Here is a 13,412-nt window from a genome sequence, read left to right on the forward strand (position 1 = left end):
GTCTGGACTGTTAACATTGCCATTAATGAGCTCTTCATATAGTGTGCAACATGTTTCTTTCAAAATACCCAGCCAAACAAGAAGCCCTCCAAACCAGTCTGAGACCTGATTCAAAGTCGCATATTTGTTAAAACCCCAGCTGCCTAGCTGATATGATGAATATATCCACACACATGTGTGTGTACATGTATAATTACTTTAGATCTTTATTTTAAATATTTTAGTTTAATTTTTTTTAGAATTAAGAAAATGAATGACTTTTAGTTGCTTACATTTTAAATGTTCTGTTGTTCTTTACAGTTGTAATGTGTTTCTTTATGCATCAACATTTCAATCTTATTTTGTTTAGATTGCATGCTGACTCAGCAAAGTCCATCTCTTCTGAAACAGACTGCAATGATAATGTACCCTCCCATAAAAATTCTGCTCCATCATTGAGCAAGCATGCAGTGAACGGCTTTTTTCAGCAACAAAGTACCTATGACTCTCCGCCACCTCGAGCAGCATCAGTATCTATAGACTGCAGCCTGTATAACCTGCCTAGGAGTTATTCACAGGATGTTTTACCAAAGGCAACATCTCCATCTGGGACTGATGCAGAAGGAGAGCAGCATGTTTTCAATACTCCCTCTGCTACATCTTCATTAGATACACAAATGAGGCATTTCTCCATTAGTTATGATATTCCCCCAACACCTGGAGGTACTTATCAGATTCCACGAACTTTTCCAGAAGGAACTTCGAAGCTAGAGACTATTCCAGATATTCCTCCACCTCGGCCACCAAAACCACATCACGCTTCAGATCGATCTCCCGTGGAAACCTGTTGCATTACTCGTACTGCCTCAGACACTGACAGTAGTTATTGCATCCCTACAGCAGGATTGCCACCATCACGCAGTAATACCATTTCCACTGTAGATTTGAATATATTTCGTAAAGGTCAGTAGTTGGTGTCTTGACCTTGCTTTTTCACGATTCTTTTGTTTCAATCATTTTGTGCAATAGGCTGAGCTCTTTAAAGGAATGGAGCTAAGGGAATTATGCCTCCAATTTCTACTGAAAATAGGGTAACTAAGTCTCTTGGAATGCTTTGAAAATCTCAGCCAAAATGAAGACCATAAAAAGGCTTTATCAAGCTTTCTAGAGTGCCCCTTTTAAACATCAGTAATTTTAAATTAATTTTTAAGTCTTCTTTAAATGTGTTACATAGAAACTTACTTCTAGTGACCTCATCCAAAATATAGGCATTGTATTTTAAATTTTGATGTTCGAAGTCTCAAGAATTTATTAAGATTGTCTAGTGCAGCCTTCAAATATACTATTGCCCAAATTATTTGCAGACAACATACTTCATATTTCTGTACATTTTATATTATAATCCTATGTGGTAGTGGTAGTCCTGTGATAAATTGTATTTATCATGGACCTTCATTACTTCACCTGCGTGGTGCACTGTAACAATGTTCCCTCAAATTTTTTACATCTGTGTGCGGAATGAATTTTGTTATGTGCACCAACATGGAGGTGATGTGTGATGGGGGTGGGGCCAAGGGGTTCGGAGTGTGGGAGGGGCCTTAGGGCTGGGGAAAAGGGTTGAGGTGTGGGGAGCGGTGATGGCTCTGGGGTGGGGCTGGGGATGAGGGGGTTGAGGTGCAGGACGGGGCTCAGGGCTGGGGCAGAAGGTTGGGTTAGGGGGATGAGGGCTCTGGCGGGGGGTGAGGGTTCTGGGGTGGGGCTGGGGATGAGGGGGTTCAGGGTGTGGGTGGGGGATCAGGGTTGCGGCAGAGGGTTGGGATGCGGGGGGGTGAGGGCTCCGGGGTGGGGCAGGGGATGAGGAGTTTGGGGTGTAGGCTGTCCCGAGGCTGCAGTGGGGAGAGAGGACTCCCCCCAGCCCTCTCTCGCTGTGGCAGCTCTGGGGATGGGGCGAGGCGCCTGTGGCAAAAACAGAGCAACTCAGAAGCTGTTCTAGGTTACACTGGGGCTGTTCTGGTTTTAGTCATCCCAGATTGGGGGATCAGAAAAGTGGTTTAGAGCCACTCTTCCATCTCCCTTCTCAACTGGTGCTGAGTTTATACTTGACATGGCTGACACTTGAGCACTGTATATCTGTTTCTTCTTTAGACCAATAGTTCCTGCTCTTCAAGATTGTGACAGGGCACTCTATCCACTGCGGGATAACACCTCCTCCTGGCTGTTCTTAGGATTAGTTCTGTGAGGCAGACTCCCCTTCTGCCAGCTGCACTCTGTCTCTCTGTATTGCTCTCTGTCTGCAGCCCCTCTCGCTCCAGGAGCTGCTGTGGCCTCAGCCCTCTGGCCAAATCACAGCAGTTTTCCCTTCCAGGGTGATTTTTCAAAGTCTCTTGCCACAAAAAGCATGAGGCAGTCCTCACTGCCCTGACAATGTCACTCCAGTAATGTCTCAGGCAGTCTTCCTGTTCACTGTCCCATGGTGCCACTCCCTCAGTGGCTGGTAGGGGAACCTGGGCCCACCCTCTGCTCCAGGTTCCAGCCCAGGGACCTGACAACACACAGCCAAGATTTGTTCAGTCCCCAACCTTGCAGCTTACTCCCTGGGCTGCTTCCTACTCTGTGTCCCACAGGCTCTCTTGTCCACCATGCTCTCTTCAGGGTAGGCCCTTCTCTGAGGGCCAGACCTCCCCAGGGTTGTACTCTTTCTCTGGGTTCCTTCCTTCCCTTTCTACTAAAGAGGAAGTCACTGCAAACTTCCTCTTGGAAGCCTTTTCTGATGCCAGCTTCCTGTGTTTATGCTAGCCAACCCACTTCTGCTCAGGTGACCTCTCTAATCAGGGCTTTCCACTCAGCCTATATCTCTCTCGTTTGCTGCTTAATTGGCTGTTTGGGCTCACCTGGCCTAATTCATCCCTCTCAGAACCAGAGTCGGGAGTACAGTCCATCACAAAGGTATTGAAGGGTAGTCTTTAGGTGCCAACCTTGTTACTACTAACATTTTTCCAGTTGAAGATAGTCTTCAAAAGGAAAAAACTTGTAGATGTGGTAATAAAAGAATTTAGACTCTGGAAACAAAGTAGCAAAGCATAGGGGCTCTTGATTAAGGATATCTCTATTGCAAAATATCATTGAAATCCTAGAAATCTTTTACAAAAGAGAGTCAAATTAATATTGGATTTGTCTTTGATATCTAAAAGTGGAGAATTATTCTTTTTGTTGTTATCAATTTCATTAAAGGAGTGTAATACTTTTTGATATCAATCATTCGGTATAAGGTTAGTTTCTAATGGCCCCATCTCGCTGCTGTTGAGGTCAATAGAAAGAGTCCCACCGACATCTGTGGGGACTGCTCTAAGCCCTATGTGTCTAGATAAACCCATACCTTTATTTCTGCTGGTACAAAAAATATATTTACCTCCCTATGATTAAGTATATGTAATGCAGTTTGTCTAGAAAAAATGGAAATATAATAATTAAAACATATTTGTATTTCTGGACTTTAAAGTATACTTATTATTTTCCATATGAGACTTAACACATTTTTGGATGTTTCTTAACATCTAGCTGCTTCTGCCTAAGGAAAAATTTGCTACTTACAGTTTTTCTATCTTTTTTTCTCTTTCAAGCTAAGATTAATTAAATATCAGAAGCAATATACATTTCTGTTTTTAATAATAATGGAAAGGTTGGGAGATGGTGGTGTTACATCTCCAATCAAATACAGAGAAATCCATTCCATTAATCTTGTAAATATCTCTGATGCTCTAATGAATGCCCTAGTTTTCTGAGACAACTGAACATAACAATGCAATGTTAATATAAATTATTAAACCAATTAGAGTAATATTAATTATAGGTGAGGGATCTTAAAAAAGAAGTCCTTTGGAGAGAGGAATTAGGTAGGGAACATTTTAAGGCAAAATACAAAAAAGGAATTGATGATATAGTTGTATGGATATTATTTTAATGTTTTGTTTGATGGAAAGAATGAATTAGTATTTCAAAATTACAACATTTAAAACCAAACTCCAAAAGGCCATCCCCTTCCCCAAACGTTTCACTTGTAAACTTAGAAAAATTGAAATGGAAATATTGAGACAAAATAAATAGGCAACCCACAACAAGATAGGCAAGAACTAGAATTTCTGTCCCATGGGAAATATATTTCATTCTGATTTGGAATTAAAAGTTGGAAATGTGAAATTTCACATTTCCAATGGAAATTTTTCAAAAAATTCCATTTTGGAAAAACCAAAATGGATATTTTTGAAAATTTCCAGATTAGCTGGTCAACTGGTTTGCCAGTGCACCAGCAAGCCAGTTGGAGAGCTGGCCTCCCAAGTTGCTGGAGAGCTGGCCTCCCAAGTTGCTGGAGGCCCTGGGATGCTGGGCTGCCAAGGAGACAAGCAGGTGATCTGGCAGGAAACCAGGTAGTTTCCTTTGAAAGTTTTGATGGAATTTACATGTTTCCGTGGAATGTTTCAATTCTGTTGAATCGGCAATTCCCAATAGAAAATATTCTGTTGGAAAACTTCTGACCCACAATTCTATTCTTAAACTTACTTTTCCAAGTAGAACTGCATGTGAAACACCAAGATCTCAAAATCTGTTATGGCAGATGTTGATATTTTGTACCATTTGGAAATGGGACCTCTCAGCTTTTCAACAGGATGCATCACTTGTTTCTGGCCCTGGAAAATGTCAGTATCAGATCTTCAAAGTGTGACTTATACAGTAGGTAGAAGCTTTGCTGAGAAGTAGTGGAGTCATCCCAAACGTAGGGTGACAAAACCTTTATACCACTCTGCACCATCATATAGCAGGTGTATCTGTCTCTCTTTCTCCCTCTGTTTGATTATTTGATGACTAGCACTTTAACGATCAGTAACTTGAATTGCACTTGAAAGCAGATAGTAAACAACTACAGACTGTGGAAAACTGGTCTAATGTACGTACATGACAGGTACAGAGATGAGAAAATAAATACCTATTTTCACCCCTTTCATTCTTTAGATATTAGTTCTCAAGACTGCTATGATATTCCACGATCATTTCCAAATGACAGAGCTAGCTCACTGGAAGGCTTTGTAAGTATGATTTGATCTGACTTGAGACTATACTGACAAAACGTTTGCATGTTATATGTTCTGTAGTACAAAACCAGGGTGTAGAGTTACACAATATTTTTAGTAGATGAGATTAAAATATGAATCTGATTTCACAGCTGATAGCATAACTGATTATTTTGTTGTTAAAGGAAATGTATGTTAATTCTAGAAAAACAGAAGCATGTTCACAGTGGGAAGTGTTTCAAGTGAAGAACTGGATGAAAACTATGTCCCAATGAATCCTAACTCTCCACCACGGCAGCATTCCAGCAGCTTTACTGAACCCATCCAAGAAACAAACTATGTACCTATGACACCGGGCACATTTGATTTTTCGTTATTTGGAATGCAAGTCCCTCCACCCGCCCACATGGGTTTCAGGTCCAGTCCAAAGACCCCTCCCAGAAGGCCAGTACCTGTTGCAGAATGTGAACCACCACCAGTGGATCGGAACCTCAAACCTGACAGAAAAGGTGAGAAAAACATGCTGTGGAAGTTGCTCTTACTCTATAATATAATGATTTAGCGCTTCAACTTTTCATACCAAAATCAAGATAGTATGAAATGATTGTTTTCCAAGAATTCAGACAAAAAAAGCAGAACTAAGAATCTTAAGAAAGTATTTGGTCATTTAAAATTACCCGAGTAATAAAACTGAATATTTCTGTAGGTTTAAAGATTATAGCTGTACATGTTTTTATTAATCAAGATGTGGCACACCATTTCCTGTTATAAACTACAAAGTACCTGTAAACAGACTAAGAGTTGTGAGTTAGTTCTTATACGTAATAGGTTATAGATGGCTTGCTCGCTGTGAAGGGAGACCACATTAACATTTTGATTAAATATATCACTATAAGCATAGTAAGATGTTACTAGGTAAAAGGGCAATAAATCACTGCATGATTCAATGATAAAATGGTTCTTACATTTCCCCTTTAGCGTTGTTTTAGGCATATACTGTTGCTGAAAATATTATTGTTACAGTGTCTCAAAAATTAATCATACCATGGGAGAATGAATTGTATGATACGTGTCATGCTACTTCTAACACATCCTATTAAAAGTACCCCAGTATTGTAGAACATTTTTTATTTAAATTTTCTTTTAAATAATGAAAAACATGAATATCTTTGTTAAATATAGAAATCTTAAATAATAAATAATGTTAGGCCTTACTGCAGTCTGTAAAAGCAAGGAAATTAGACCTTCCCTGCTCATTCTCAGTTCACAGTTGGGACTGCCCATCATCTTGACTTCAGTGTTCAGGTAGGACAGAGTCACATAGGAAGCAGATTAGGTTGTTGGCCAGGAAGTTGCAATACAGCCCTTGGGATCCATATAGAGCTCAGAGGCTACTAAATCACACTAGCCCATGGTTCTCAAGCTGCATTTGCCTCACGTGAAGAGATGGATGCCAAGATGTGGCCCTAAATGTCAAGTAATGCCTGTGAAGTGGACTGAGTTAGGATTTATTCTGAATTTCCCTGCTTTTATGGAGATTGCTAGATCTTAAATATCTTAACATTTAAAAACATTTCTGTTTTGGTTTTAAGAGCTACTTAATTTGTGGGAGACACTGTAGTGAGTTTGAGGAAGCTACAGCAACTTCAGTGACAAAAGTGCATGAGCAAAAACAACCAACCGACCAAAAAAACAGAATTTAAAAGAAGTCTGACAAATGGGCCCAAACACTTATCTTACTTAAAGGTAAATCCCCTGTAGCATTCCGTTAAGATGTTAATTTCCATGCAGCATTATGGTGCACTGGATTTACTTTCCTTTAAAGGAATTTATATTCTTGAGACTAAAATAGTCTCTCCTTAAAAACAAACAAGTCTTTCTCTTATAGTGTGTTGATGTGAGACATTTGATTAGAGCGATCAAAGCAGCTTATGATTTTCAATCTCACTGTCATGTTTCATCAACATATAGGCCTTGTAGATAAATGGTTATGTCATTTTTTGGCATTCTCAATAGAGTTTTTCTTTTTTCCAGACTTTGACATTTATAATTTTCTTTTCTTTGGATGAAAATATTAACAGACATTAGCTTATACATAAGATCAAATATCAGCAATGTTGGTTTCTAAAAATATATAGTTTGAAAATTAGTTTTTTAAATATCAGAAACCAATAATATTTATCAGCTTGAAAAATGGCTGAACTGATGTACATGTATTACTTTATGGGGGAAATGTAATCCGTGCTTAAAAACTCACATGCCCCCAAAATTTTAGTAATTTAATTTTTCAACTGGTAACACTGATACTGTCAGGACGATGAAGTAGAAGATCTCGGCATAAAACGGGAAGCAACAAGTCCTGTAGCTGACTAGCAGTGTTCAGAATACAAAACATAGTCTTCCTCAGAATCTTGACTTCCTGCTCACATCCAATTGTTTTAATGTTACCAGACAATAGTTATGTTTAACTGTTAAGAAATATTTGACAGTAACACAATGAAAAAAATTGATATTGGAAAATATTTTTAAAATAAATACAAAACTGTTTAAAAATATTTTTCCTTGACTCGTTAGTTTGCATTCTTTTACCAACATACCTTGTATTGACCTTCACAAAAGGCCAATCTCTGTACTAAAAAGATTGCCACTTTATTGTTGACAATACAGTGCAACCACGTAGATCTCTGAGAAAGAGACGTTGCTTTTTTGTATCTCTTCTTGAAACAGCAGCATTCTAAAAAGTGATATCATCAGCCGAATCCAGGAAAGGACTTAAACACGTTAAGAATCTGAGAAGTCCTGTTAACTTCAATGGATGGAGAAAAGAGATCATCAGGTTTACTGATATACTAACAAATGTACTGTTATACAACACAGCTCATATTAATTGGCTCTGCCCATTTTCTACTGGCAGTGATGGCCTTTATAAAACAGCTTGAAAACAAATTAGTTTTATTTTTCTAAAGAACTTGAATTTTCATTTAAAAATTATATAATAATCAAATACTGCCAACTATTTGTAAAGTAAAACTATATCCAGCAGAAGACTAAAATTTACGACAATAAATTTTTAGGAGGTAAGGGAAATGGGAGAAAAGGGACTATGCTTTAAAAACAAACAAACAAACAAAAAACCTGATTTTGTTAACCAAGGCTGATAATATGTCTGATTTTACCACTGTGAAATTTTACCTTATTTATTAACCCATAAAATAAATTAAATCTTATAAACTATTTCTCTCCATTCTTAAATATGAACTTATTTAAACATTCTAGTCAGGATAAAAAGTCCACGTATTAAGTCGTCATATCCATTTATTGTGAACGGTTATAACAAATAGTGAAAACTGGAGTATTTATTTTGTCATGTTTAAATGTCAACAGATGAAGTGCCCACGCTCTAGAATATTTTTGAGTAATTTCAAATGCCATTAACATGGCACAAAACTACTATAAATTTCCGTGGTCCTTTATATAACTGAAACATGCATACATTACATAGATTTGGCATGATGCTTTTTCAACCTTCAAGTTATTGTAGTAATTTCTCCTAACACACTGTTTCTACACTTGTAGTTTAAAAGTATTTTGACAATATTCTGTTATAAGTTACTCCAAGTACCTCGAGGTTAATGGACAGACCAGGCATTTCAAGAAAGCCCAGCCAGAATTAGGAAAAAGGAAAAAAAAAATGAGGAATGTGGTACATAAAATGTTTGTTGAGTTTTCATTTTAAGTATAGAGGAATTTCAGTGTGTAACCTGTGCTTGTGTTAAGAATTTTTGTTGGAATGTACTACTATTTCTCTAAAAGAATGTATCATGGCAGAGATCCACAGTGTTGGGTTATAAGACCTCCAGAAATTTCAGGACCACACCTTCTCCTATCTAAGGAAGCAGCTGTGAGCCTTAACTGTGTATGGATAGCTACAGTTATTTCTATAGAGAGAAACTTTCATAGCATCCAATCATCAACTCCTTTCTCTCTGGTACTGATGGCAAAGTTTCTTATTTAATGAGAAACATTGTTGCCTTATGTGTGATTTTGTCCCTGTAGTGATATATTTAGCATGGACCTCTGCATCCATGTAGAGTCAATTGACTTTAGCAGGACCTCACATGAGCACAGGGAACCATGCTAGTAGTTACCATTGCGGGATCAGACCTAAGGTTGTTTCATCTTCCCATTTTAAACTCCTGTTTCGAATGGGTTTTTAATAACTGATAAGAATGTACTATGCTGAGACTTGACATACCTAGTCCTGGCCAAGATTTGTGGTGCTGGATCAGGAGTGTTAAATTTGGGGAAGATTAATTTTTTAAAGGAGTTTCCTAATTTAAAGTGATTCTGATTGTTTGGTATTGGGAGGGATAAGTAAAGCTTGAGTCTCAATACATATGTACCCCTCCTGTTCTTTGGGCCACATGGCAATTGTTTTAGTTTGACCTCAGTTTTTACATAGATGTGCAAATGAAACAACAATATTTTAAGCAGTAACTAGTGTTTACTCCACTCAATAAATTTTTACAATGCTAAAAATAATTTGTGGGTAGTTCACAAATATTTCCCCTCACATTCTATGTTTTAAAATGACATTAAGGCCATGACACACTAATAAGGTAATGGAAATTCACAGGTAAGAACAGAATGCCCTGTACTTTTTAGTGTTGTTGGGTTCCTCTGTCTACAGATTCCTTTGATGTTTTTTTTTGAGAACTGGAAGGCTTTACAGGATAGTAATGGGAGAAATTCTGGACTCACTGGAGTCAAAGTTCTGCCATAGAATTCAGTGAGACCAAGGTTTGGTGCAGTAATTACAGATATTTACCCCTGTTCCCTGTCTCTCTCTCTTCTTTCTCCCCTCCCCCCCAATCTGTTTTGTGGAAATGAGGTTTGCAATGTTATATTGCTTCCTCTGGTTCCACCATCTCTGGGGACCAACATGTTAACCAACAGAGACCTGGCCCTGTCAGTGGCTAAAAGAGAGTGGGCCTCTCAGGAATAAATATTGGAACATTTGGACACTTTTGAGACATTTTCAGAATGCTAGTTCTTAGGAAATAGTACAGTGTTGTAAAAGAGGGTTTAATATGGCAAAGAAGGGGTGAGTTGTGGGTGGTGGTATCCCTTTTGTATCCTTGAGAATTCATTCATATTAAATTAATAACCTAAAATTCACCAGCATATATGCATACTAATATACACCTGAACACCCATCCACCCCCTCAGATAGCTAGGGACCTAGCAGTCTGCAGACTTCTTATTTGCAGAAGTGTCCCTGAGGCAAAAAAAAAAAAAAAAAAAAAAAGGAAGAAGAAGCTGTGAACTGAGTTAGGCTATGCCTGTCCTACTGTGTCCTAAGTTAAATTTATTTGGTCAAAAAGGATTAAATAGTTTGGGGTTATAATGCATCATATGTAACACCACTCCCTATCCTGGCTCACAGCTGCTCCCACAAACGGGGGAGCTTTCAGTAATTTCTGGAATCTTTGAAAGGCCTTTTGAAGCATGGCTGGAGGCCTCATGACCCAACAGCCTGGATCAATTCAAGATACAGCCTTCAGAGAAGTGTAATAACAGGTAAGTGATATACTCTTTGGGACAAAATCCAGAGTATTCAGCCACATTTGTTTTTACAGTACTTATCTGAACTGAATTGGAAAAGTATATTTTTAAATGTTACTTTAAAAGACCAGTCTTTCGCACTGTATTTCTTTTGTATCATTGTGCTTTTGCTGCTCTAGCCTGCCATAGTTGCATGTAGTGTGATGCTAAATTGGAAGCAATATTGCTAGCAAAATGGGATTTGCCTTTAAGGTGTGTCTGTTTTCATCAGCACAACTGGGTGGTGTTCCTCTGAATCTAAAGGTATTTGACTAGCTTGGCCTCAAGCTCTACTATGACATCTTAATTCTTTGAGACTATCAAGCACTCCTTCCTTGAAGTATGATTTATTAAAGCAAAGGAAAAGCAGAATGATATGTACCCAAATGTAGTAGAGAGTGAAGAAAGAAGTAGTTTAGGAATAGAAACAGGAATGACTCCTTGTTGACAACTCTACTTTTTCTCATTGTCCTCTTCAGTGCAGTTGATTAGACCAAGAAGTATTATGACAATATACTAGAGTTTTAAGTAATGTAGTTCTCAAAACAGAGAAGATTAATTGCTCGTTTAAAAAAAAATGTACATAGTGCCGTAGAGGTGCATGGCTTTTTAAGCCAATTAGAAGACTGGGATGGAAACCTGGCAAAGCTCCCATTGGCTGAATGATGCCGGGATTTCACCCTGGTCCAGTATCTGGAGGAGGTTACAGTCATGATAATGAAAACACTCATCTAAGTGATATGTAAAAAACTGACATGATTTTACAACATGATTAACAAACAAAAAAAGGTTGTATGTTTAAGAAATCTTAGGACTGACTCAGCTATAGCAAAATAATATATCACCTAGCATTCACATAGCTCTCCATCAGCAGACTTCAAAGCTCTTGACAAATGGATATGCACTCTATTTATTCCTATTTTCCAGATGAGCAAAATCAGGCATAGAAATACTAAAAGACTTTTTCAAAGTCATACACTTGAAACTATAGCAGAACCACACATAGAATCCAGGTCTCCTGATTCCTAGCTTGATGTGCCCTGTTCTCTGGAACTTGTTGCTTCCCAGGAGGATTCAGTAGTTAACTATTACTTGACTTCCTTTTCTGAGAAGTGAATGCCTCTGTATCAGGGAAAGAACTCCTGATGGGAAAAATCATGTTCTTTCCTCTAACAAGGTTTGATGAGAACCTAGAGTTATAAGAGTAATTTAATGTCCTCTCTTTATTTTATTACCCTTGAGGAAAGTGAAAGATAATTTACCTCATGCAATTTTATATGTGACAAGTAGAAATTGGTGACAAAAACATAAAATAAAGACTGGGGCAAATGCATGCTATATTATTACTATTTGTTTTTAAGACTCTACAAAATGATATTGAGATTAGCATCTAAATCTGGATTTTGCTGAAGCAGAAAATATGTGGGCTACTACATAGTTCTTCTGAGTATATTTGAAAGGCAAACTATATCTTTGAGACTTACTGAAATTAAGCATTAGACTGCGCTGTACAGTAACTTGAAGTAGGATCCTACTAAAAAGCAATGTATACATTCTTTTATTCCCCCCCTTTTTTTTTTGAGTGGGGGTGCCTGCTTATTGACATCTCCTCACTGAAATTTTACTTTATAGAAGCTTCCAGTATTTATTTTTTTTAATGTGGTTTTAGGTATAGTCATCCTTTGAAGAAGGGAATTTTATATGAAACCTCTCTCATAGATGATAGTTGGAAATACTGGAATTGATTCTGACCTTGCCACAGTCTTCATCACCCATGGTTGTGTGTGGGTTTGTACAGTACAAGTGTATGTTTTTTAAAACATACACACACTCTATTCTGTTAGGAAATTCTGGAACCCTGATTACTTACATAACTTTGTTACAAATCTCCCAGTGTACGATTTCCTTGTGACATATTTGTATGCAGTTTGAACAATATGTATGTTTTGATATAGCAGGAACAGCATCATAAAATAAAACTTAAGGTGGCCATGTGGCATTTATGTCTTTCACCATCTAAACCAGTGTATTATTGAACCACTAAAATATAATGTGGAACACCTTGAAGTGTGGTTTTAGTCTGAAAAATTGTTTGTTCAAATACCATTTAAGATCAGATCTCCTCACTTTACATATAAAAAATTATTTTTGTTTGTTTGTTTTTACTTCCCACTTTGCAAACTCAATCTGAAAGTCAAACCTAAATTCTTTGTTACCTATACATCACAAATTCAAAATCCATGCATTCAAAATTCACAAGAACTTAAAAAATAATTAATTTAGGGCTCTGTTTGACTTCTGGGTTTTGAGCCTTTCACATTGTCAAGCTTTTTTGAAACCATGATAGCTAGAAATGTGCTTTCTTTTGAAAATGAAAGCTCACAAAACATGACATTAGAGGTTTGGGCTTTAAGAAAATGACAAATATCACAAGACTTATAGTAAAATAAACAGAGTGGTAGCACTGCAACAATGAATTCTGCATTCAAACTAACAATTCTGATTATGGTGCATGAGCTAGAGTAGAATCCAGCTCGCTCTCCCAGAGTTTCATTGGCACTGTAGTATTAAAAAGTTGTAAAAATTATTGTTAGCTTTGATTTAGTTCTAAATTCACACAGAGAGCATATATGCTGAGTAAGAATCTGCCAATTCTTATAGTTTATATAGATGATATATATTTTTATAACTGTTATAGTCATTTTTCAGAGTAGACATACAGTTTTAAGGGTACATTCATTTTACTTTTTGATTATTTTGTAG

General features: G+C 37.4%; 1 protein-coding gene across 4 annotated transcripts in view; it reads left to right on the forward strand.

The window, feature by feature from the left end:
- Positions 1–13,412, forward strand: part of GAB1 (GRB2 associated binding protein 1) — a 151,195-nt gene that overhangs the window by 109,086 nt on the left and 28,697 nt on the right. For all 4 annotated transcript variants that reach the window (XM_045019452.1, XM_045019454.1, XM_045019451.1 and 1 more), the window contains 3 exons: positions 350–942; positions 4,987–5,060; positions 5,251–5,554. In XM_045019452.1, the coding sequence (XP_044875387.1) occupies positions 350–942; positions 4,987–5,060; positions 5,251–5,554 (971 nt within the window). The remainder of the gene's footprint in view (positions 1–349; positions 943–4,986; positions 5,061–5,250; positions 5,555–13,412) is intronic.

Source organism: Mauremys mutica, chromosome 5 (genome assembly GCF_020497125.1).
Source record: "Mauremys mutica isolate MM-2020 ecotype Southern chromosome 5, ASM2049712v1, whole genome shotgun sequence".
NCBI classification, from domain to species: Eukaryota; Metazoa; Chordata; order Testudines; family Geoemydidae; genus Mauremys; species Mauremys mutica.